This window comes from Chlamydotis macqueenii, chromosome 1 (assembly GCF_036417535.1).
Source record: "Chlamydotis macqueenii isolate bChlMac1 chromosome 1, bChlMac1.mat, whole genome shotgun sequence".
Lineage (NCBI taxonomy): Eukaryota > Metazoa > Chordata > Aves > Otidiformes > Otididae > Chlamydotis > Chlamydotis macqueenii.
Window position 1 is genome coordinate 25,342,721 of NC_141556.1, and position 27,049 is coordinate 25,369,769.

Genomic DNA, 27,049 nt, shown 5'->3' on the forward strand with positions numbered 1-27,049 from the left:
CAGATGTTGAGAACGTACTAGCTTAGGCTAGGGGTGCATGGGAGCATGTCCTGCTGGTGGTGATGGTGGTGGTGGTGGGCTTCTGATCAAGTTCCTGGTCTACATGAGTAGAGTCAGGATGTGAAAACATTGTCTACCTGCACAATGACTCCCACAGCCGCTCCTCTGCTGAGTGACATTCATCTTTCAAAACTTTAGGCACCTATCAGATGATTCTGAGAGTTACTTTAGGTTTCCTGTTGTGTTGGTTTTTGGTGGCAGGGGAGGTGCTACAGCGGTGGCTTCCGTGAGAAGCTGCTAGAAGTTCTCCTTTGGTGGACGCAGCTGGCTCCAGGGTGGACTCGCCACTGACCAGGGCCGAGCCAGTCGGTGATGGTGATAATATATGTAAGAAGGGGAAAATAAAACAGAAGTGAGGGCAGAGAGGGGGAGGAATGAGCCTTGCCCCCCAGCCTCCCACTGGCTGTCTGTGTCTGGCCTGATCTGGCCAAAGGGAAGGAAGAAAAGAGGGGAAAGAAGAAAAGAGGTTCAGAGAGGTTCGGTTCGGAGAGGAGAGGTTCGGAGAGGTTCGGAGAGGAGAGGAGAGGAGAGGAGAGGAGAGGAGAGGAGAGGAGAGGGAAAGTGAGAGGCATCTGTTTGGGTCCAATTGTGAGGAATTTCTTGTGAGAGGAGCAGTTGCGGACACCAGGGTCAGTGAAGAAGGAGGGGGAGGAGTGAAGTTGCTCCCAGCAGAGATTCCCCTGCAGCCTGTGGTGATGACCGTGTAGAGGCAGGCTGTACCCCTGCAGCCCATGGAGGCCCACAGAGGAGCAGAGATCCACCTGCAGCCCATAGAGGGTCCCACGCTGGGGCAGGCAGATGCCTGAAGCAGGCTGTGGCCTGTGGAGGGCCCACGCTGGGGCAGCTGGTTTCTGAAGGACTGCACCTCGTGGAAAAGGACCCGCACTGGAGCAGTTCATGAAGGACTGTGGCCTATAGGAAGGACTCACACTGGAGATGTTAATGGAGAATTATTTCTTGTAGGAGGGACCCCATGCTGGAGCAGGGGAAGAGTGTGAGGAGTTGTCTCCCCAAGGAGGAACGAGCGGCAGAAAACAGCCTGTGATGAACTGACCGCAACCCCTATTCCCAGTCCCCCTGCACCAGTCATGGAGGGAGGAGATAGAGAATTTGGGAATGAAATTAAGCCCAAGAAGAAGGGAGGGGCTGGAGGGAACATGTTCTTAAGATCTGGTTTTGTCTCTCATTATCCTGCTTTGGTTTGGTTGCTAATAAATTGAATTAAGTTTCCCCAAGTTTAGTCTGTTTTGCCTGTGACTGTAACTGCTGAATGATCTCTCTCTGTCCTTTATCTCCACCCTTGAGCCTTTTGTTATATTTTCTCTCCCCTGTTTCCTCAGGGAGTGGGAAGGGTAGGAGAGTGACTGCGTGGTGATTAGCTGCTTGATGAAGCTAAACCATGACACGTGTACAGTAAACAATATTGTAGAAGTAATAGACACCTCTAGAGAATAATTCAGATCTTGATCTTTCTGTGATGAGTATGAAGAAGCCCAGTGTGGCTACACTCATAATTAAAATGACTCTGTTAAATATCTAGAGTTTAGGAGGCATCCAGGTTCTAGCACCTGAAAATAGACAGTCTCTAGAAGTTGTCATCCTTGACTTCCAGACTGAACTTGACCTGATAGGAGTGTTTCGAGTATGCATGCAGGCTCTGCTGTATGCATTCCACAGCTGAAGGTGTGGTATTTTGATAGCTCCATCAGGGTTTCAGTGCTAGAGACTGAGGAGCCATGCAGCCAGCATTATGGGGTTACTTGTTACTGCACAGAAATGACGCAATGTGGAATTTAGGGACCAGTAATGGGTGGAGCGGTAAGACCTGTTATGATTTAACCTTTTACCATCAACAGTAAATCCCATTGTACGTGTGTATTTTATAATAACTGGGCAGGACACGGTGCACAAAGGATGTTGAAACAGGATTTTACAGTAGCTAATAGATACCATTTGCTGTAAAGAGAGCTCAGCAAAGGCCTTGAGAGGAAAAAAACACCTATCAGTTCACACAAATCATGTTCAAATTGTAATCACTCCAACAAAAACTTCAGTAAGAGACAACATCACGTGATTATGTATGAAGATGTGACTCTGCTTCTTTATTTTAAAGGAAGCCAATTGTGGGCTAGATCATGTTGGATGATGCATTGTCTAATGACTTGCAAGGTCAGGTTTTCATGGTTGAAAGTGTTCTCTGTCCTATTAGGATAAAAGAGATTGGCAGGTTTCTTTGAATGCATTGGAGGCATTAAAGCTATTATAACTAAAGCCATAGATGACTAACTGTAAATACACAGAATCTTCCAAGATGGTATGTGGAAGTAAAGGAAAAAATCCTGCAGAAATAATAAAACTTCTCTGATTTGTAAGACAATTCGACTGCCATCTGGGGAGGGTGCACAGTTATTATCAGGCAGAGCAGAAATATTACTGTAAGCTTCTTAATCCCAGAGAATCATAATGGAAATAAGGAAGTTGATAATCACAAGAGAAAAGAAAAGGTAAAAGACATTTTCAGAACATGACAAGAAGTGAGAAACTCTGCCAAATACTGATTTTCAAACCTTGGCAATATCCTACAGAATTTACTGATTTTAAAGAGCTCCTGACAACTTTCATTTCCTCTCATCTTGATCTGTAGTGAGCTCTTCGTAAATGCCCTGACTTTGCCAAAAGGCATTTTGATTCCTCACTCCAGGATTTCAGTTCTGCAGTCTTGTCTTCACTCAGAACCTGCCTGGAATCCTGAGAGCAGCACCAGGGCAGGCGACACTGGCAGACACTGAGCCAGGCACTGGCTGTTTTAACCATATTGCCTCTCACTGCTCAAGACAGATTAAAAAAATCACAATATTGAAAACACCATCTGCCATAGGAATTTTGTCCCCATAATGAAGTATATGAGGGAAATGCCTCCTGCATGGCTCTGTGTGAGTGCAGCTCATCTCACTCTGTTAGGCAGGAGCATGCAGAGAAGATCCCTTCCTTTATTTCATGCAAGCAAGCAGTGGGAAGAAAGTTGTGGAAAGTTGAGAAAAGACCCTGTTATCTTAGATTCAGCTGAAAGGGACTGAATTCCGCTCCTCATAAGAGCAGTTCAATTCTAGAGGAAACGAAGAGGATGCTGAGTAGGTGCTGTGTTTCACACAGACCTCAGTTCAGATTTCATTTTAACATACACTTTATCTTCAGTCCAGGGGTGCTTAACACGGTGTATCTTGCCAAGGCTGTTGAGTACATTTGAGGGATTGCAGGAGCGGCTGCCCACAGCTGCCAGAGAGCTGGCCAAGCAGCAGGATGAATGAACCTAGAAAAGGAAGAAGTGCATCACAATAGGAACTGGTGCTGGAGGAGCCCCTGTTGTAATGCTACAGGCCTGTCTTGCCCATTCAAGTGAATGACTGGAGTAGTTTTCTAGGGCACTTGGTTCTAGGTACTGACACATGTAACAGTATTTTTACTACCACCCAACCAGAGGTGAGTAAGGCTAAAATGCATAGCATACTTTTATTGTGCAGTCAAGGCTTTTCCATTCAATGGATAGTATGAAGAGACCAGTAGATATTGTAGGATATGGACCAGCACCAATACATAGTTGTGCCTGCATTATAAACTGACTGCAGTGGTGTTTTGAAGATTTACACAGGTAAAGATGGCAGTGGAGTCTGAAAGATGGAGTTTGGCTCAGTAAAGGCAAGCTCCACAAAGCACTAAGTGCTAGTGCACACTAAGCTCTTATCACAACACAGCTGTTTTAAATTCACCAGAGAAAATCACTGCCCTAGAGAAGAGGCTTACTCTGCCCATGCAACACTCAGTAGATCTTTTGCTGTTGGAATTGACAAAGACATTAAGATAATAACATTGATATTTTGAAGATTCAGCCTGAATTTGCAACAATCATCTCTCAGATTTCCAAAAGTTGCTTCTAAGATAAAATAGAAACTTCTCAGGTCATCTGAAAGAAAGGCTGATGTAGAATAGAGCAGGTACACATAGTCACAACAGCAAGGTAAAACAAGCCAGATGCAAGGCTAGTAGGCAAAAAAAAAAAAAAAGAAAAGAAAAGGTAAAACTATGCTTTTCCATGTGAGCCTACAGAGGCTTGTTTAACAGTTTGACTCTATGCCAAATAGCTCACTGCACCTCTAAAAAATTGCTTTACTCTAAAGAAGTAATCTGAAAGATCCCTGGACTGAAGTCAACTTAATATCACACATACCTGGTTCTTCAAAGCATTCTCTTTGGCTCAGCATAGCAAGAGAAGTACAACTATTAGTGGTTATTTCAGCCTTGAGGTAATTGGATGCCCCACTACCCCACCCACTAAGCAAACACATTTACTTTGATGTTCCTTATGTATGTCACAGAAGAGAAAAATAAAGGCCTTATATTTAGTGGTGAGAGAGATTATTCTAAAGATTAACATTTTCAAATGAATCCTAAGTGTAAAAATAGTATACATAGTTCATTCTTTCAGCTCCTTGTCAAATAAGGTTATTTGAAATGTAACATCTCCAATGACAGAGCTGACTTGTTAAGGCATTTCCCTACAAATAGGGAAATCTTCTTTGTTGTACCCATTTATTCCAAAGATACTCACTGAGTGGGACTTGACCATGGCAGCCATCTACCCAGCAAGGCTAAAACCCAAATAGCTGTGCAACATCTGTGGAGTTACATGAGGGATAACTCATTGGACACTGGTACATCACACTGCAGATTCAGCTAAAGTGTTAAGGAATGCAATAAAAGCTGAGATTACTGCTTTGTATGTCAGGGTACTTATTTTTTTTTTCAGCACAGTTTCAGTCTCACTGAAAGCCTGCAGCTTAAAGTATATCCTGGTTCTACTTTAAACTCCATGGCCTGCTGGGCAGATGATGAGCAGGAAACACCACTTCTTGGTGTTCTTGTTCCCCAGCCTGATTATTTCAGTCCTTCCAGCAATTCCAGAGCCATTCATGTCTGTATTAGGAGGTGAAACTCACCTTGACAATAAGGTCCTTTGCTGTTTCAATGGTAAGTAATGGGACTAAGGTAAACATATGGGGGAAAACCCCTACATTATGAATCAGTATTAATATAGTAGGAACACTTTAATGCTTATTCAGGCAAAACATCACAGCACATGTGATAATTCTAGAGTAAACCATTGATAGCAACATATATGCTCTCAGTGGAGTTCAAACATAATAACTATTTTATTGTCTTAATCTGTAAATTTTAATATGTATGAGCAAGTGACTCCTTGACTTCCCTATCCATCTCAACTCTCTTCTTTCGCATACCTATAGATGCTAGATATATTTTAAAGTCAAATAATGAAAAATGTACCTTGGTACCTGTTTTAGTCAGCATTCCCTTTGTTTGTTCCTAAGATTACATGGTTCATATATAGTGTTGGAAAACTTATTCAAAGAACTCATTTAAATAAAGATCAGTTTGCAAATTGTACCAATGACTTTGTACAGACCTATATACATACACAGACATGTGAAAAATAGAAAACACACAGGAAAATTTCCACTTGATACATTTGAAAAATATTAAGATTTGGAAAACATTAAGACCTCGGGGTGTACAGCACATGTAAACTATTTTGTGGTGGAACCAGAAGTGATGAATTGCACATTCGCTAGTATCAGCTACAGTATAACAAAGTCAGCTCTTTCCTTTCCATCATTATAGCTGATGCTTCAGCAATAAGTTCTGATTAAAAAAAAAAAAAAACCAAAACATAAAAACCTAGTTCATGCCTTAAAAACATTTGTGTACAGAACAATAACAGCAACAGCATGTGGATTTAAATGAGCTACAAAAAATCTTAACAGAAGCAGAATTGTAATGCATCTATCATTGATCATCTTAATAGCAAAGACATCTGGCTGCATTTCACATCTACTGATATTAAATCCTTCAACTGAATATTGAGCAGCCCTAGAGTTCCAGACCCAAGATTATATATTATATCATTTGCATACAGCTATATTCCTTAGATAATTACATTGCTTAAAAACAAATGTAGACATTTTCAGTATTTATGCCCAGTTCCTGACCCATCTTTCATGTAAAGCTCCATGCCAGGGAAAACCTTACATAGAAATTCAGGGACATTTACTGTAAGCACAGCAGCAGCATATTAGAGAGAAACAGAGATATTCACACTGTCTCACTAAACGTAATGTCATCTAAATTAGGATCTTTGTCAATACAGTGGGAGGTCTCCTGAATTATATATGCCAGATCCTCTTTTTGAGGATTCTTCGATCATCTAGGGAAGCCAGACTCCATGTTACATGAAAATTTCCTAGCATATCTCCACCTATCTGATCTGAAGGAGCAATAATTCACAAAACTTTAGCTGAGGATACCAACTGTGTTGAGTTTAGGGATCTTTGGCAAATCTTAAATGTGGTGACATCAATTTCTAGCCCTTCTTCTATATAGGGCAGCCCTTCTGTGTGCTACTAAGGCCAATAAGATGGTGATTAGTTCTGTGCCATAATTTGTTTCTTCCCTGACTTTGCTCGTGACATACTTTTCCAAAGGCAGCAGAAGCTAGTGGAAGATTTTATATAAAATTGTGAAGGGGGAAGCCTGTCACAGAGCTTGGTGGATCCTTCACTAGACTCAAACTTACCTTGTTCTGACTCCCTTCTCTAGTGCATGGTGGGTGAGACTGGTGCCTTGATTGCCTGTCCATGACTGGATTCATAAAAATCTGTAACTGGATAATTTATAAGGAGAACAGTTTTATGGGGCACCATTAACCCATCACCCAGCTGCTAAATCTGGACCACATTTGGTTTTCCATCAGAGCACCACAACTGTGAATGAATGTGTTGCCAGCGCTGTGGCAGGGGATGAGCAGACTGTTCCCCCTACACTGGTAAAGCCTCTCCCTGGGGTTTCGCCCAGAGTAGGTCTGCAAACATCAGTGACGTAGCATGAAACTGGAGTTCAGAGAAGGTCTTGTCCCTGCCAAGCATAAGATACAGGCAGTACATTCCGCTCCCATCACACCACACACTCCTCATGACAGATTAAAAACCAGATCCTGAAGTTTTTATGTGTGCTTGCAAAGGGGATTTTTCTTCTGTTTGTGGTACTGGCTTCCCACATTAGCAAGTATTTTATAAAAAAATCATAAAAGAAATGGCACTTCTATGTGGGAAGAATACTTGCTTGGCTTACAGGCCAAGGTAGACACTGAAGCACATATCTAAGCAGTCTTCCTGCATATGGCCACTCTCCTAAACTGTGGCCATAAATAAGATTACGTTATAATATTCACTATTTACATGTTACATTGAGACAGTTCTAATCAGTCTCAAATCTAAGTAATCTATCTCTATATTAACTTTAGAACATGCCAAAAATAGAATAGACATCTGTTCCATCTAAGATACAAAGAAGGGGTGTGTTTTCACTAAAAACACTAGAGTTCAAAACTTGGCGTCATCAGTAAAATGCTAACAGACATTTGCAAATTGTATAAACCAAGTGTCTAAATAGAAGTTGTTTGAAATTGAAGGGGAACCCATCCACATAAAATAAAACTCTTAAAAATGGAATGTAGCCAGTTTCTAAATACATTCAAATATTACAGTGTCTCCATAAATAGAAAAACTAGATAGTGCTGAAGAGCTAAACCAGTCTTTTCCAAGTCATTCAAGTGTATATATTTCTCTCTCTTTACTATTGTTAATACACTGCTGCTTGAGCTACAGCTGTTCTAGCATTTGGCAACAGTTCAAGTAGCTTCCCCTCTTCTGTCCTTTGCATCCTTCCATCTTCCATTTTGACACCACAGAATTGCCAGGGCATATCTTGATTTCATAAAGTTTTTGGAAAAATGCCACATGTCCCAAACTGTGTTGATACATGTGCAGCCAATCAAGGAAGCATGTCATAAATTCACCATGGTCCTTCGATTGTCACTCAGGTAGTGGCACATCTCTAATCCCAGCGCTATATCCAAGAGGGGCTATGTGCTGACAAGTTCCCTCTTACTTGCACAGAGCCTGCTGAGAAGGATTTCAGAATAAACTTGATTTATTGGACCTCGGACATGATATGGAGACTGAGAATTTGTTGCATAGTCCTGCAGTTGTGATGGCTTTCTTTGACTGCCAAAATATTTCCCCAGTGTATAGTGCCTTGATAACGTCATTGTTATGTGCGGACTTTCTTCAGAGGGATTGGATTTCACCACCTGCAAAAGAAGTGACATATGTGAGTGCTTTCTGTCTGCACCAAGAAGGATACACAGCTGTGTGTACAGAAATGCTGAGACAGTTCTCCACAAAGCAGGTCCTGACACTCTTACCTTGAGCTGCAAGTTGCTCACAAACAGTATTTTAGTGGCCAACTTGTTATGTTACATACTAACTAAAGTGCAAGATCTTATTCACTTAAGCCTTGAAATCTAAATGGGTAGGCCCGTTATACTCAGTTGGCTGATTCTGTAATGCCTTTGTGTATTAGACTCTGTTCTCTTCATTATGGACAATTTATCTGAACAACAAAATCCGTACTTAACAGCTTGTCTGTATATTTACCACGGGAAAAAATAAACCCAGGACAGCCCTGTCTTGCAGGAAGGATAAAATCCTGCTCTGATTCCAAGCACTTGAGCAACATATGCTGTGTCTCAGCTGTGAGCCCTGCAAAAATGTCTCACTCTCAGGTCTTGATGCAAACCTGGCCCAGCTCCATGTTGAGATGAAAACACTTATGTGTCATGCTTCTCCAAGCAGGGAGTTACGGTGCAATTTAACATCCCTCTCTCTGGGGCATCACACTGACATAACCACAATGTGGTTCAGGAACTTGGTGCAGAAGAATGCTCCTCCTTGGACCCCCAAATATGTATAAAGCTCTGAGATTATTCAATTTGTATGGAATAAACAAATGTCCATGGGACTAACGAGAGAGAAAAAGTGAAAGATATGGTTGTCAGGAGCCTAATGACTGGGAGGATGGTCTCCTGTGAGATGCTGAAGGTCTCATCTCGGTGAACACAGAGTCACTGATGAATAATGAAGCAACTTCAAGAGAGACAAAGCCTCAGAATCTTGCACAAATGCAGGACAAAGGACTCTGACCCAGGCATTGTCAAATGCAGAGAAAGCAGAAAAGGGGCCAAGTTGTTAACTTATTTTTAAAAGAGTAACTATATGCTGACTTAATAGCTCTGGTGCCTGTCAGTTTCCTGCTATATCAATCACAGCAGACGCTTGAAAAAGCAGACTTCATCTATTAATGCATATATTTATGCAGAAACATACTAGCTTTTCAAAAATATAATGTATATTTACTCTCACTGAACAATCAGAAACAATGTTCATATGTAGTGACGCTCATAATAAATGAAACAACTCATACAAAATTAAATGTGAGTGAAAGAAGAACACATGCAAAAGCTTGAAAAACTGGGCAGAGAGGCTATGAGGGAGCTGGCTGAACTAAAAAAAGACCAGGAATTATCCATGTAGAAAATTAATATATCCCCTGATCAATTTGATACAGCTAAGCCAAGGGCTGTTATTTGTTTTCATGCAATTACTGCAGGTTCATTTTTCTAAATTAGTGCCTTAGATCTTACAAATATTTCAAAACAATGCCACCTTGAACCAATCACCCAAACTGCATTCCTGTTAGGCATAATCTCCCAGGAATGCAATCTAATGTTCATCCAGCAGCTAGCCACTGATTGAGATACCAAAATCCCAAGGTTGCTAGTTTCTGTGTTGTGACCATAATTTCATTGCCATCAAATTAGGAAATAAATCTGAACAAAAAAAAATAGGTTCCATAAAGGCCTTTATAACTGCGGGCCAATCTACTTCTCCATAAGCATTTGTGAAGAATGAGGTAATTAAAAAATCAGTTTTGCATATGTGCATAGAACTAGAAGTACATATGGGCAGAAAGTGACAGTTATGCAAGATTTTTTAGTCCCATGTTGATATAATGCCTTTGTGAGTCCAGATCCCTTGGCAAGCTGAGTGAAGACTATAGGGTCTACAGAGCTGCAGATTTCTATGCTATCAGGGCATAGAGGCCCTGTGAAGTGGGTCAGTTCTTGTTTTCTGATTGCACAGAACGGCCACCTCCCCACTTCTGCACAACCGTGCTTCAGCTCAGATGGCATTTACAGAGGGATATCGTCTTCTGGGAAGTGAGGAGGTCAATTTTTAAGGGAAAGAAAGTGAAAGTACAAAGCAGCAGGTTTAATTCCTCTCATCTGGTTTCATGAAACAAAAAGTTCTGGGGTTTTACACAGTGTTCTTGGCTTCGTCCTCGGAGGCAAAATGCCATTTTCCTAGCGCAAACTGCTTTAGCACCTGATGAAACTCCACTTGCCAGGATGCAGAAATAAACTGATGACAAAACTGTTAAAACTAACGAGGTATCAAAAGCATTCAAGGACTCGCTTTTTGCTTTCCTCAAGGATCAAGCCTGGTTTTTAGGGGCTGATGAATTCTCCTGGGCACATCTGTGCCTCTTTCAGGCACAAAAATCTCTCAAGCCTCATTAACAACAATTCCATGAGCCAGATTCTCCCCTGATCCTCCCCAGGAGCACATGCTCTCTGTTGAGATTCCTCCAGTAGAGAAGCAAGGCCAACTCTGCACATGAGCTCATACAAAATAATGGAGGAGTGCATGAAAAATGATGATGACCGATCATGCCCTGCTGTTTTCCACCCGGTTGCATACAAAGCATCTGAAATATTTCACTTTGAAGCTCTCCATTTCACTCAAAAGCTCTGTGGAAACAACCAGCATCAGCAGTGACCCATGAAGGCACCAACATCTGGGTTCTAGACAGAAAAGGGTCAATATAGCTGTCTGGGTGAAAAGAAGGGAGGCATTTACTCCATGGGACTATTTGTCCATTGCATAAATACATGCTCTGTGACTTACTCCCTCTTTCCCAGCTCCATTTGGACTGAGCTGTGTTCGTGCCTCTCTCAGGTACTAACAGGGTAGGTTAAAGGATTGGTTAACTAGCCATGCCTGCTGTATTTGGTCCCAAAGCAGGACGGAGGCCACAGAAATGGGCTGAAAACATGTGACCTGGTGAAGAGCCTGAGGTGGAAAACAGCGGCGAGGTTGACGCACAGCACGTGAGGTTAGACACATCTGATAGCACTCCCAAGCCTGTGCGCAGTCCCAGTGAGCCTCATACTGGAACAGAGTCCCAACCAGGGACAGCTGATTTTCTCCCCACTCTCTTTTGGGAATGCATTTGTTGTCTGGTAGTCTATCTCTGTTATTATATCTGTCTGCAATATTTAACAAGAAAAATTAAAGCCTTGTAGTTTGTTGTTTTTTTTTTTTTCCTGCAGTATGTAAAGATCACTGCTGTTGCTGAGAGAATTAAATATAATCCACTGGCTGCAAGAAAATGGTTCGACTTGCTATGCTGATGCTTGGCCAGCAGACACCACAAGGACACTCTGGAGTCTATGCTTGAATTTTACGATCATCACCACTGAATGCAGTTTGTTTGGTTTAAACTACTCCTAGGTTTAATTAGCCACAGTACATTTTGTATTCCAGTGTATACTGTGGGTGTCCGATGAAGGAAACCTTATTTTTAGATCTCTGGGGTTTTGGGATCTTTAAGGAAAATATATCGCAGCTGTCCTGACATTTCTTCACAGGAAAAATTAGTGCTTCCACCTCATTCCTGGTGTCATGGCCCACCTTTGTACCCATGAAGTTCTACAGAGCTTCTGTGCTAATCCTGCATGCATCCAGGTCCTGGGAACAGGCTTGGCCACGAGTGAGGCTTACAGAAAAATAGGCATGACTTGGCAAAATAAGCAAAGGAGCTTTATCCTTCTCTTGAGAGATTCAGAAAACATTTCGTGGTCTCTCTTACTTGAATTTGTTTTGGCAGAAAACAAATTCCTAAATTCATGCTGGAAAAATGCTAGCATTTCACTTTTGTGGTGATAGGCTTTTTCAGTATTTATGAACTTTTGATAACTCTAATAAAAAAGTTATAGGATTTTCTTCAAAAGAATTAACTTGTGGAGTTCTGTCTTCTAAATGATACATCAAATTGCTTGTGTCACTATTCTAGTCCGTAACTAAACTCCTGAGATTTCTTCCAACTAGTAGCTTCTTACCAGCTCGAAGCGCCCAGTTAAATTCATTAACTTTCAAAGAGACATCTTTTGTTGCATCCTTTTTTTCCTCCAGTTGTAACTTTTCAACAACAATTTCTTCTCTTTCTTTATTTATTCTATGAAATAACTTGCATCTGTCATCTCTCTTTTGATTACTCAGAGGAAACGCAATCTTCTTGAATGATATGACAGTTCAAGTTTTATGGTCCTAAACAGATTTTAATGGAATAAATTGTGGTAGTTTCCTAGTCTTTTGTTAAACAGACAACTCGCATTCAGTTCATAAGTATGAAGATCCTTGCAGCATCACAGGCAATTCCTCACTGTGCTAAACATGAGTTTGTCTACAGAGGTACCAAAAGGCTTCTCTGTCATTATATCCAGCAAAAAATGGAGGTATGGGGTTACTAATGACATCTGAGTGCATGATTCCAGTTTTCACTGAGGAAATATTGTTTACTAGGAATCAGGAGATAAGCACCTGGAAAGGTATGACCCTCCTTTATTTCTCAAAGCTTTTTCTGGTTTCCAAAGGGAATAATGTAATATTCATGAGTCTTCTTTAGGGCAATGAATGATGTGTTCAGATTCTCATCAGACTGACCACTCATAACAGGAATTTGGGAACTGGCTTTTTATACCAACAAGCTGGTGTCATGGCTACAAGGAAGAACTTGGTTGGAAGCTACTGGAATAGTCCAGTGGCCTTGGTAACAGTTTTTTAACTACCATATGCAAACCTACTGTCATCAATCTTATTGCAGAGGGTACCTGCTTACTTGACTGCTCAAAAATTATTCTGTTATCATTCAGGGTCACCTGCACTAAACAAGGGATGTACTGCTTCATTTGCTATAGATAAGGTACAAGAACTCCAAAACTAAAACAAATCCTTCCTTTGCTGATGGGGAAAAGCACTCACTATAAAAAGACATAACATACACTCAAAATACATCTTAAAGGAAATCAGAAAAACTTTAAATATTTTATTTTTCAAACTCTTTACTTTCACTGGTTTAGCAGCCTCACTAATATAATAATATGTTTATTTATTTGTGTTTTTTTTTATTTAGTCCATGGACTCCTGTCATTTGTAATATATTGTGAAAATTCCTTCCCAGAGCTTCAAATGAACAGAAGAACCTGTTCTCAATGGCCCTACTCATATATTTTACCATGTCCCTGCTTCACTAGTCCAGTAGTTATAAAACAAAAGACAGAATTTCTATAGATTTCAGACAAAAAAAAAGAAAACAGAACTATGAGTGTGAGATTTCTGTTTGTATAGTCAGTCACTATAACTATCCCAGATTACTCTTTCTCAGCCATATGAAATCAGATATACAGCAGTAAGAGTGGCCTTTCAATGTCAAGCTCCATTTTAAATGTACCTGTGATCTGACGGGAGCCTGTTGACCTGCTCCGTTAGGAAGGCTTAAGAAAAAAAACCTGCGAGGCTGAGGTATGGCAAAAAGATGAAGTGAGTCCATGCAGAAGTGGTAGGGATATATAATGCATAGCAAATAATGTAAGAATCTGGAAACTGTGCAACATCCTTTTATACAGGTTACCTTTGCAGAAAAGCACGCTTGTTTTTATTTCAAGGAATCACCACTAGAGCAGTTCAGCCTGTCCTTGGGCAGCGTTGCACTCTGAGCAGCGAGGGACAAGTGCCACCAAACAAACTACTGTCTCCTTTTTATTCAGGCCTAACTTGTGAGTCATGGATCTGAACCTCGTTGCACAACTTTTTGTTTCTAAGCACCTGACAGTTAAAATTGCTCTGAAATACCTGGGAACAATATAAGCATAAACTGTTACCTCATGGAAATGGCAGCCACACTTCCCTTGCAGGAATTCTTTGTAACGTCCCATGGTGATGACAAAGGTGTCAACAACTTCATAGCCAAAATTTTTTGCGGTATCCAGAATAACCAAGTTTTCATTCCACAAGTTTTGAATTTCTGCCTGCATTCCAGATAAAATATGGCAATGCCTTGTCAGAAGGGCTGTTTAAAGGCTATTTTATTCTGCCACCGAAATGAACAGCAAAACTGCATTTTGAATAAAGCAATTATGTTATACTCCAGATGTGAATTACTACATATTCACTCTTGAAAGTACTCCAAGACTGTTGTAGATTTTTGAAGAAATTTTTAGAATGGGTTTTGCAGCACAAAAATAGTTACAAGAAAAATCTTAAAATTTTTCCCCTAATTGCACAACAGATCAGGTTGATTTAAATAAGATCTAATTTAAAATCAAGTTAGCAGTAACTATAATTACTTTTCAATAGTTGAATAGCTTTCTTCATAGAAAGAATTCAATGTTGTTTAAAATATAACTACTATGTAACTGCTTTTAATATATTTTTAAAAATTTATATTATAAAGTTGTCTGTAAAAAATGGTGAAATTGTTCCTGTAAAAGAAAAATTCAACTTCAAATGAAAGTCATTGAGACTGTTGCTTAAAAAGGAGTATAGAGCCATGGATATCTTAGAAATGGTTACACTGAAGAACAGATTATTATTTCTCAAGATACTGCAGGAAGGCCAGGAATAGAAAAAAGGTTAGCCATATATTTGTCAAGGCAGTGGATTTGACACTGAAGACAGACGGGCTTTGAGAGTAGCTGGGGTAATCCAGAAGTCCAGAGCACCCAAACCACATGGGTAATTTGGCATATGATTCCAATATTGAAAGGGAAAAGAATGTCGGTTAAGCACTGTAGTTAATTTTTCAAGTTTTATAAACTATTGGATGAAAAAGAGAAAAAAAGCAGTCCTAGGAAGCCTTTAATACTCTTCCTGTCCTTGCCTCACCAGCCTTTGATGAAAGTTCTGTTTCTTCCTCCTAGGACTGAACTCCCCTGAAAGCTGTGGCAGGAGCTACGACAATGTTTCATGTTGAGTCCAACCATTTCCCTACTGTGTTCTAATTTGGTCATTGGGATAAATTAAGGAAATGGTTGGAATAACTAAGAAGATATTCAGTAAAGACAAGGAAGATAGTACTGATTTAGAAAGAAAGAATGGTCAAAATCCATCAGGGCAGTCTCTGTAGCAAAAAGAAGGGTGAGAGTAACAGTAAGTCACACATTGAACACAGCAGTGTGTTATGGTTGCAAAAAGACGTGGGCAGCAGTCCTGAGTGTGATAGGTGTGCTGTATGTAAACTATGAAAGCTAATAATTTTCTCTTTTCAACACCTGTGAATAGCTGGAGCGTTACACGCAGAACATCATTTACTCTGTTCTGCCCTCCGGCGCTTCCCAGCCCTGTCGCATCCACGTGTTTTATAGGTGTTTAATAGAGAACCACCGTCCAAAACTGTAAATAAAAATATGGAATTGAATGAATTATACAGCACATTGAAATAAGTCCATCTGTTACTTTGAGAGTCTTGGATATGATTTAAACTTACTGTTGCATCCAATTAACATACAAATAACAGGCTGGATTCACTGGTACATTCCAGCTGTTCTGTAATGTTCTGGCTTCATGGGTTGGTTAAGATAGATTTATGGAGAGCTGTGCAATGCGGCCAGACCAGTGAATCTGATCCAGCAGTAATGATGGAGGAAGCCTGGGGAGGGACAGTGCTCAAGGTGGTATAAGGAGCAACCTGCCTGATTTCTTAATTTTGGCAGCAGACTTATATTGGAGCTTCTTCTGGTTCCTTGACATCTGACTGACAATGGTGTCTCAAATGGCGCTCTGATTGCAGTGGAATCAATGAAGTAAGGCAAATCAGTCTGAATCTGCATCAGAAAGCTGTATGAGTGAATACAAACATTGTTCTTTCTTTGAGCCACTTAAAGCTTGCTCAGTAGAGACTGTAACATATTTTGACCAGACACCAAAATTATTACTGAAATGACAAGTCTTCTGTGAAAATACACTCTAAATATACTGCAGCTTACCTGTGATAGAGAATGTATTCCATCCACTGGGAGGTGAAAGCCCATCCCTATAGATTTGATAATTACCAGGATATTTGATAGATTTTCCCTGTTTGGTAAATTAAAAAAAAAAAGATAAACATTTTACTTAACAGACACACCACAAGACACTTCATTTTAATTTTTTCAAAGTCAGTCAAGTGTACAACCATGAGAAAACAAATTAAATGTTTGCATTTAAAATTTTTTGTTGTTTCTCATAATTTATCATATCAAGACTTGGAATAACACCAAGCACATAACGTTACCTGTTCAACACCTTTTGGATAATTTGCAGGTGATTGGAATTAAGCCACTGAACACCACCTACAATTAATACGGTCTTGTCTGTATTCTCCAGGGGACGTGATCTGAAACCCAGAAAGGAAAAACAACACATGTTGCCTTAAAACAGATGGCAAACATTTTAACTGCATTGCATTACATTTCAGTGAACTGTATCCGGCATCCTGATTAGGCCTGATGTCATTTTCTACTATTTTTCAACTATACAATACGGTCTGCAGACATTATGTTTAATTGTTTATTGACTTTAATTGTAAAATGTGCTAAACACATTTGTGAATAGAGCGAGAATACCAGCAATAGAGTTTGTACAGTACCTCTGCAGTAGTTGTTCCAGTGCTTTTTCAAAAGTCGGTCTCTGGTTTGTGTTCATCCAGAACTGGGGGTAGTAGGAGTAACTGATAAAGGTTTTTCCCTCATTAATATTGTGATAACATTTAACATCATGAGTCTTTTGCCACTCCTGAAGAGTCTTGTTCACTCTTTCTATTAGGTAGTACATCATCCCTCTGTTAGTTGAGTCACCTATAAAAAGAATCTTTGAATGGAAAAAAAAAATATGACTTAGAAGTTGTACACTCCAAAAACCAAAAACTAAGAAAAGGATACAGCTAGTCTGGAGGTTTTTAAACTGTTCTCATAATGTTCAAGAAATAATATCTGCCAGTTCTCCAGCCCTGACATCTCAATACTAAAGTTCTCCTTTAGCAAAATCTATGTGATCTGATAAACAAAAGCCATATCATGTGTTTCAAAGACAAAAAGTACAGGTTATAGATGGGTATAGCTGCACAGTTAGACCTGCATTTTCCATCCTTTTTGAGCATTCTTTTGCTTAAGTTTATATTTACTTCCAAATGCTAGTACAGAGCCTCTCGTGATGGCTTGCAGCTTCCTGCTTTTGTTCCTCCAGTTTTTCATGTGGTTTGTTCCTACACAGCCTGGCTTGGTTAATGCCTGTCTTCCATAAATGTGATTCATTAGAAATTACAGCAAAGTAGCACACACACACATCAATGGATGCAGTTGCTGCTTCATTTGTAGAAAAATGGTCTTTCTGCAGTTTCAGAGGGGAGCAAAAAAGGAGGTTATTTTGGTGTCAGATAATCTGACTAGAGTGCTGGCATGTGTGATGTGACCACCAGGAAGCATCGTGGCCCAAAGGTAGTGAGAAGTGCTGTCAGGATGACAGAAGTACTTCATGTATCAGCAGTCTTCTCTAGGCTACTCTGAACTTGCAAATTAATGAAGAAGTAAGATTTGGGCTTGCTTCTACTCATTCTGGAGACTTCCCTGACAAATCAAACACCTCTGTACCTGGAGACCCCAGAAATTAACGTATGGGTTTCTTAATGTCATTGCCCTATTTTTAGTGGATAGGATTGGCACTTCCTCCTGCTGAAGAGAACATGTAAGCCATGACAAGAGTCCAAAGGGGAAGAGAACCCAGGTTCACTGCAGTTTGCCAATGAAACTGTGCATGTAATCAGTTATTACCACAGTCACCTCAGCCAGAAATCCACAAGAGGAGCATAAATGTAAAACTGGGAGTCAGAAACCCCACAGAGCTATAACACAGTAACTGTCCTGTTCTCCGCGCAGCAGTACGCTGCTTCTCCTGCCTCCTCTGGCACTCAGGGTAGTTTGCACCTTTTAAGTTGGGTTTTGGTTGTTTGGTTTTTTTAATTTGATTTGAGGTTCGATGCTTTACCACTTCCACCTTGGATATGTGGTTATGCAAATAAAATTCAGACTGCACAAGATTACTTGTTTAAGGATAAATTTCCAAAGGTTCTCTTAGAATTTTTATGTGGTGAAAGTATCTTGGACTTATCTAGAAGATCTCTATGTATTCATCACCTTCAGGAATGTCACAGTTTTACGGACTGATTCCAGTTCCCACTACGAACCTATTGTGAGTAAAAATAAGCCACAACAGTGTACCAATGATGGTTCGCACAGAACAGAAGCAGTTTCAGACGAACATTCCCTGATCTGGTGCAAGGGCCAAGAACAGGCATGACAATGACTTCAACATCCCATGCCTTGCCCGTTGTGGGCTGCAGAGAAGCCCTTGAAAGATTACCTATGGTAGCAAACAAATTAAAACAAGCACTGAGAGCACTGCTCTTTCACTTCCTGTCCTGGACCCCTCCAAGCTTCTTCACAGAATAAATTCTTACACAGCTGCTGTCCGTGCTTGGACTGCACAAGAACTTCCCTCACATGCAAGGGGATTTCCAACTCTTTTCACATTGTGTCAGAAGAAACCTCTTTAAACCAAGCAGAATGTGACTCACAGAAGTCAAGGATCCTTGGATCCTTGGAAAGACCGGTTGGATACTCTCTCTTTCCCTCTCTGCCAGACGCAAACATGCACACAATTATTTATAATTAGGAAGACAGCCCATGCTTACAGTATGTCCCAATTCTAAAGTAGGTTAACTTGAGGTTTTAAACAATTCTTTTAACTTGCAAAATCTCTTAATCTCTCCAGTCTATCTATATCCATGTCTCTTTAATCTCCATTTCATAAGTCCATCACTGTAGTATCTAGATGGATATCTATTATAAAGCAGTTCTCAGATCTTAGCAGGCAAGGATATCATTAACTTGTAATGTGGGTGAGCACATTTCTGTAAAAACTCAGGACATCATTAGCAAAATAACAAACAGGCTCTACCAGGTTACACAAAAAGAACAGTTCGTAGAACAAGCTAGATTTTCTCTTCTACTTCTTATAATATGATACTATTGTGTTATCCCTGCACATGGGAATAATACGCAAGGAGCATATTCAGCTATTAATTACACTGATTTGGCAGATGTGGCATTTTTATCTCACTCTTCATTCTACTGTGACTATGATTCTGAGAGATATTTTCTCCTTCTAAGTGTATTTTGTCTACTCACATCCACTTCTGAATTGAAATAGCAGAACAACACCCTTCACAGAAAAAAGGGAGAGAAGAAGCATGGCCACAGCCAATGAACATGATGCACAGATGCCTAGTTTTGCCAAGACTATATATTCTCTATCAACTTAAGTGTGAAGTGTAATTCTAAATATCTCCAGCATCTCAAACATTGCAGAGCATCCAAGACTGAGATCGACTCATCAACCTCTTTCCCGTTTTTTCATTATGTCAAAACCAGAGCAAAACACCCACCCACAAAAACACACACACACAATTTACACTATTAAATACTTTAGCATTGTAGGCCTTTATAATTTCTACATGCACGCACATAGGCAGTGGATCCATGAGTGAGTTTTCAAGTCTGCCCTGAGGTACCTACTGGCCAGGACTGCAGATGGGACAGCATACCCCTTTAGAAAACCAGTACCAGGAAAGAAAAGCTAGGTAAGATAACTTCTTAAAGGGATAGTTCTAGCCTTAGAGCCATTTTGCACCATATGAAAATATCAGTGGGTCTTGGAATACTATTATTGTTGTTGTCCTTATGCTTTGAGAACATGAAAGAGGTGACAGGAGTCAGAGCAGATTCCTTTAGAGCAGTCAGTATAACTGGACAAAATAAATAACTGCTAGGGCCCAGCCATACTTCTTCAAATATTAACACAAGACTGACAAGACTGAACACAGTCCGTCTCTGAAGGACTGAGTTCTGAGTTTCAGAACATCTCCATTTTCTCTCTTAAGTGAGTTTGTTATGACGAGGTAAAGCAGAAAAATTAGATCAGACAGCTCATGCTATTGAGTGTCTGTGTGTCCATCTGGGAATGTATACTTATTCCTAGGAGAAGATGGCTGAGCAGGATGAGTCAGAAATGAGGCAGATGGCAACACCACATTGGCAAGGAATGCAGGTTGTTTCACTAGGGAAATTACCCTGCACACTCAGAAACAATTCTGAAAAGAGAATAGCTAAGACTTGATGTAAGTGGGGAAAAGAGAAATGAGCCAAAGTGGACTTGTGGTTGTACAGAAAACCAGACCAGAACTGTAGGTTATCCTCAAAGATGTCAGTCAGTTATAACAATATTAGCTTTTAGTCAAGAGGTATTTGACTGTTCAAGTAGGTATGAGCCATACCGGGACTGTATCACTGGAATAATACAAATCTGTTTAACTCCAGCCACTTCTTCCACAGTGAAATCACAGCATTGTTGAAAGATATGTCATTAAAACCAGGGCTGCAGTATGTGAAACCTCTTGTCCCTGCCCTCTAGCCCTGATGGAGAGCTCTGAAGTCTGTTTGCAGTTATCACGGGAGGGTATCAGCAGTCACACTATGAAGACTGTATGTGCTGGGATTTCGAAGGGAATGCTCCTGTAAGTAGAGAGAAGATCTCAGATAGAATCACAGAATCATTTGGATTGGAAGGGACCTCTACAGGCCATCTAGTCCAACCCCCCTGCAAGGAGCAGGGACATCCCCAACTAGACCAGGTTGCTCAGAGCCCCATCTAACCTGGCCTTGAATGTTTCCAAGGATGGGGCATCTACCACCTCTCTGGGCAACCTGTTCCAGTGCCTCACCACCCTCACAGTAATGAATTTCTTCTTTATATCAAGTCTGGATCTACCTCCCTCTATTATAAAACCATTACCCCTCATCCTATCACAACAGGCCCTGCTGAAGAGTTTCTCCTCATCTTTCTTGTAAGTCTTCTTTAGGCACTGGAAGGCCGCTATAAGGTCTCCCCAGAGCCTTCTCTTCTCCAGGCTGAACAGCCCCAACTCTCTCAGCCTGTCCTCATAGGAGAGGTGCTCCAGCTCTCTGATCATCTTCATGGCCCTCCTCTGGACCCTCTCCAACAGGTCCATGTCCTTCTGATGTTGGGGGCTCCAGAACTGGATGCAGTACTCCACGTGGGGTCTCACAAGAGCAGAGTAGAGGGGGACAATCACCTCCCTCGGCCTGCTGGCCACGCTTCTTTTGATGCAGCCCAGGATGTGGTTGACTTTTTGGGCTGCAAGTGCACGTTGCCAGCTCATGTTGATAGAAAGACGGATGTGCATTCCTTGTAACTCAATGCATCCCAGGCTGGTGTCTGCATCCAAAAATGTGTCTCTAACCATTGGCCCAGCCATGCTGTGAGAGGTGTAAATCCTGAAAAATAAACAAATTCTTTTTCTTCTTTCTAAAAAAAAAATCCAGGTGAAAAAGAAGTAATTCTACCTGCTTTTAACCTACCCTTGTGCTGAGCTGGCCAAGTACATTTTCTTGTATTATGCAGACCATCAGAAAACATCTTTCAAAGCATCCACCTTTTGCAAGTCAGCTTCATTTTCAGCAAATGCTTGGAAGACTCAAAGGCTAAAATAAGTGCTGTTTAGCCCCAGGAAGAAAACTTGTGTCCTTCAACTAACCCAAGAGCTTTGATGAATGAGAATAATAATTTTGTGTAATTCAATGTGTGGTAGCTATACTCACATTTATTTCTATACAGTGGCATGAACTTACTATAGTTGTGCAAGCCATCTAGTATTTAATATGATTTGAACCAAGGGCCCTGGGGACGATTCTGTATTTAGCTCCATGTCAACAATGAGCAAAGTGATGGCTCAGGTGTGTAGAATACGAAAATTTCTTTACAGTCTGGCACAAGGCTTAGTCATGTACTACTCAGGTCAATGGGGGATTTGTCTGCAGGATGACTAAAGGATCAGGCAAACGTAAGTCTATAATTTTACCAGACAAAGAACAACACTTTCATGCAGACAGAGGTTTTCAGCGTCTTCTGTTGCAAATGTTTGGTGTGAAAAATTCCATTATAGCTTACAGGCTTTAAAAGATTGTGTAAGCATAGTGGAATTCACTTCTTAACCAGACCTATCATTATAAATTAACCACACTTAGGAAATTTAAACACCTGTAGGACCAAAACACTACTTAACTTTAAAATATTATTAAGAAATTATAAATTAAAATTCCTGTTTTAACAGCTGAATTTTAAGTACTTCAGCAAATATTGTCTTTTCGTATTTCCTGTTCTTAATTACACAACTCAATGGTACTTTATTGTAAGAACAAATTCTGAGTAGTATTTCTCAATGACAAACAAAATACATATCCCCCATGCTATTGCAGCCAGCATTCTATATGCTACTAATTGGATAAATAATTACCTGTTAGAACCTCGTTTCCTTCACTTATATTTAAAGTTCTTGTACAAACATCAAAGCATCATGTCTTAACAGAATTTCATAAATCTTACAGCAAAAACTCATTAACCACTGTTACAGAGGATTTTGTTGAGTCATTATAATACAGATATAATATTTTTACGATGATTGCCTATTTCTTTGATTCAGTTAGGACATACATGTGGCGTTCCCTAAGAATAACACAGCCTGCATCTTGTTACCCTTAGTTAGAGTTTAAAATGGAGGAGAAAAAGGACTACAGATATTAAAAGTGGACTGAATGAAAATCTACTCATCCAGAGTCACCTTAGCCTCAACATTTCAAAATTTTCCTCTTTACTGTGTCTGAAATGCAAACTTACGATGACTAGTCTTGCTGACCATCATAAAGGAAAAATAAGGCCTCATAAACTGGTTTTGTGGATCTATATTCTTTCTCATGTCTCCACCAATCCAAATGTTATTGTTTCACTACAGGTGGTCTTACATTTTAATGAAACAGAACCAACTTAACTCAAACACAGTTCTATATGCACACAAATTAAAATAGCAGTTACTGATGATGTGAAGTCAATTTGAAGTCATAGCCAGGGAAAATTAGTTTCTGCTACAGTGAGACAAGATGATAATTTGAGAGATGAGCTCTGAAAAACAAATCAATTTGAATATAAGACACAAAAGCAGTCTGGAGTTAGAAAACAAATTAGAAAGCATTTCTGAAGGCTTACTTATGATGCAGATAGGAAAGAAGTGCTCTGTTTGGGTGATCATAAATATATTTCAGAAATTATTGACAAATGCATAGAAGAAATTAATGAACAAGAGACATATCTGAAAGCTGCATTTTACTGTTGTTCTATGAACCATGAGAAAAACAGAATGATTGCACTTAAAAATACAGTTGATCTTACATGTGCTGCATTTCAGCCAAAAAGAACACGCACTTTACATCTTATTTTATCAGTTGTTGAAGTGCACCCAGATTGGGGACATAGCACAGCAGTAGTTAATTCATTGCATGCTTCCCTTCACATTCATTAAAAGTAGAAAGAGAAGTAGGATTTTTTTTTTTTTTTTTTTTTGCATATAGAACAAATAGGGAGGCATAAGAAAACAGGCTGCAGTTATCATAGTCGGAATTTGACAGTGACATAGAGTTTAACACTTCCTATTTAAAAGAAAAGACATAATCACAGGCACTTATGTTGATTATAACACCTTATTATGATGTTTTTAACTGTAAGAAGTAAAGCCAGTGAATCAGAATCCTGAAACCAAATTATTTTTTTTCCAGGACAAAAATCAGAGATTTCAGACTAGTGAATCACAAATGTCACTACTTGCTTTCCCTGTGATTCCTGGTGAAATCTTGCATTATCCTGAATCTTTATGAAGGTATTCAGAAGCTAAATTCAGTCACAGAAGGCTGTTAGTGTTTTGATGGAAGGTATGATGTCATTTGACCCAAAGGCGCTGCAGGCACCCATGTCTCTGCTTTCCTGAGAAAGGATTGGTAATTACGTGGGGTTTATGGAGGTTTTATTGCCTTAGTTCACAATAAATTTTGAGCAAGAATTCAGATGTAGATCATGGTCCATGACTGCTTTGGAAAGGATTTTGAACTCCTGAGACCAAAGTTACGCAAGCTAAATATTCAAAGTGTGGTGTCATATTAAAAAAAAACAAAACAGAAAACAGAGGCACAACGGTTAGTTGAGCCCATTTTGAGAAGTGGAGACATGAGTGAGTTCTGTTGTTCTCAGCTAACTACAGCAAATAACAATACAAATCAAACAGCATTCTAGATCATCTCAGTGTCCTCACTTGGGTTAATGATTTTTGACCTTATGTTTTGTACTCATGGGTTTTTTTCAGTCTGCTTACATTTCCAGCATTGAAACCTTCTGCTTATTTTGTTACTGAAACTATGATGTTGTTAGTTTGAGAAGGCAGTGATCTCTGTAGTGCTTAAAGACAAAGTACACATTGGTTTGAAACTAATATCACATATTAGGAAATATAAATATATACAAATACCAAAATCTCTTGTATAATAAAAATTTTTTGTTCACAAGAATTATATCTTGGCTACTCAATAGCTCCCTTATAAAAGATCCAATTTGCTTAAACATACATAATAGCATACAATACAACTGACAGTGAGCTCCTGAAAAAAAAAATACTTTTCCTACTGCATTGTTTAGATGGTGTAAAGTAATTCTAAAGTTTGCCTTAATCATAGGCAGAATGAGGACCTTATTATCCAAGCAGAAGACCATTTTTACTCATGTGACTTAGGTCTGAAAAAAGTCTTAGTTTTTAAGCTTTACTGACATGAGGGACTTGGTGTAGGCTCTACATTTATTTATTTGGCTAAAGAAGCAGAAATCATATTGCAAAATATCACACAAAGTTAAAACCACTGCAAAGTGGTGACAAAAATCATATCAGAGGGAAAGATACAGGAGAAATACACCAGAAGAGGAACATGCATTAAGAGTGATGACTTTAAAAGAATAAATCAGTTAAATAGACGTCTGTGCAAAGGCAACGGGAGTGATTCAGCAGATTTCTATGGAGCAGTGAAGATTATCAGATAATAGCAGAAGACTTTTGCAAAAGATGCAGAATGGGAAACAAATGCAATTATTTTTACAGAAGTTTTTCTTGCATGGTGTTAACGTAGCTCACATTGGATCTGCTCTCATCTGACACTAGAATAGATCAATGGCCTCAGAGAGTCAGAACACAGTGGAGTTTGAATTAAGAAATCAAGCTCACAGACATTCATTTCATATACTTGGCTTTAACGGACCCTTAACAAATGTCCTGCTTTTGACACTGGTGAATGTAAGTGGTCAGACTGGGGAGGAGGGAATGTCAGCATACTACTCCCAGCAATACCCCGGCAATCCACTTCCATATTGCTCCTCTGCTGTTCTTCAACTGTCTGACCAAAGGATGTTTGCTTATTGAAGCAGTGTGATGTCTATGGAAACCAAAGACGAAAGCAAAGCTATAAAATTCTTGTATATTTTTTACTGTGGTCAATCCAGAAGTGCTTGTTTTGTACATGAGGAACAAATCAGGCTTCTCCTCTGTCTCGTAATGGAGAAAACCACAGGCAGAAATAAAGCCAAATGGCAATGAAGGACTTTGTGCAGGACAAAAAATGACCAGAAAAGAAGGAGAAAATGTTAATTGAAAGACTGTTATTTTTGTATTTGTCTATATAGAAATGTTCTTGGATTTTATCAAAATGCCGCTTTCAGTTACTATTTTCTTACCTAGAAAACAAACTATTAAAATCGTTATAACAATTAATTACTTACTTTCTGGATACTTGTATCCTCAGTAAGGTACCTGAGCCTCAGATCAGAGCTCTCTCTCAACAGTTTTACAGTCATAGCATGCTTATTAAGGAGACCTTGTATTTCCAAGCAATCACCTTAGAAGCTTCACTACAAGAAAAGAATGTGCAAGAAGACTTGGTAAGATTAGTGTGCACAAGCAATGCCATGCATTAGGTATGCAGCAGAAGAAATCCAACTTGCATGCCAGGTGTGAGACAAACTGTGACAACAATGTAAATCCATCCTCCATTTACAGTCCCTACATACTCACTGCAGGTCTAACTGGTAACCACGTACACTGTAGGTCTTGAAACTCCACTGGTGTGACCTAAGGTCCTATGCGAAATGACAGCAGATAGCAGCGTCTGCATAGGAGGCTAAATTATGGATAATGGTTGGTTTTCGTTCCTGTGGATTTTCCATCTGAATCTTTTTCCAGTTATAACAAAAAGAGATTTTTTTTTTCTTTACACATCAATCATAAAACTGTTTTTAAAGCTTCGGGACACTAAATATCCAGGTAAAAAAAAAAACAAATCAAAATATAAAATCTGTTACACACCCTTCTGCCCTCCACACAGTGCTGGAGCTCGGACTTGGCTAGCACAGAGTACTGGCAACCATGGGGCTGCCACGTTATTTCTCTCCAGTCGCAGGTCCTGTTGTCAGAGCAACTGAGGCAAGGGACAATCCATTGCCCTGGAAAACAGTAACAAGATGTCAGCATCTCCTCTGTATTCTTGTGAGTAGCCTTATTATATAGCAAGCGAGGTGTTTTTGAGTATTTTTTTATGGGAGTTTTCTCTAAATTAAATGCCCCTCAACCCTGTGAAAAGACTATTCCCTTCTTCTCTGTTATGCCCTTTTTATTTAGCAAGGATGGGAATTTTTCCTTTCCATGAAAAAAAGATGTGAATGCTCAAATTTGACAGTCATGTGTGGGCTTATTTCTCAGTTCATGTTGCCTTTCAAGCGTAGCCTTACAAGCGTAGCCTTACAAGCGTAGCAGCTTGTCCTTTCTCCACAGAAGGTACACGACAAAGGGAAAAGGGGTGAGGAGGCTGAATGGGAAGAGACAACATTCATAAGTGTCTAAAGACAAGATTCATTCTCATCTACCA

At 39.8% G+C, this 27,049-nt stretch overlaps 1 protein-coding gene across 2 annotated transcripts in view; it reads right to left on the bottom strand.

Annotated features, from left to right (window-relative positions):
• Positions 1-5,243: 5,243 nt before the first annotated feature.
• CPED1 (cadherin like and PC-esterase domain containing 1) overlaps positions 5,244-27,049 on the bottom strand; it is a 158,801-nt gene continuing 136,995 nt past the window's right edge. For both annotated transcript variants that reach the window (XM_086747358.1, XM_086747365.1), the window contains exons 18-23: positions 26,491-26,627; positions 16,777-16,997; positions 16,423-16,524; positions 16,136-16,223; positions 14,033-14,179; positions 5,244-8,281 (exon numbers count right to left, since the gene is read on the bottom strand). In XM_086747358.1, the coding sequence (XP_086603484.1) occupies positions 8,054-8,281; positions 14,033-14,179; positions 16,136-16,223; positions 16,423-16,524; positions 16,777-16,997; positions 26,491-26,627 (923 nt within the window). In that variant the 3' untranslated portion in view covers positions 5,244-8,053. The remainder of the gene's footprint in view (positions 8,282-14,032; positions 14,180-16,135; positions 16,224-16,422; positions 16,525-16,776; positions 16,998-26,490; positions 26,628-27,049) is intronic.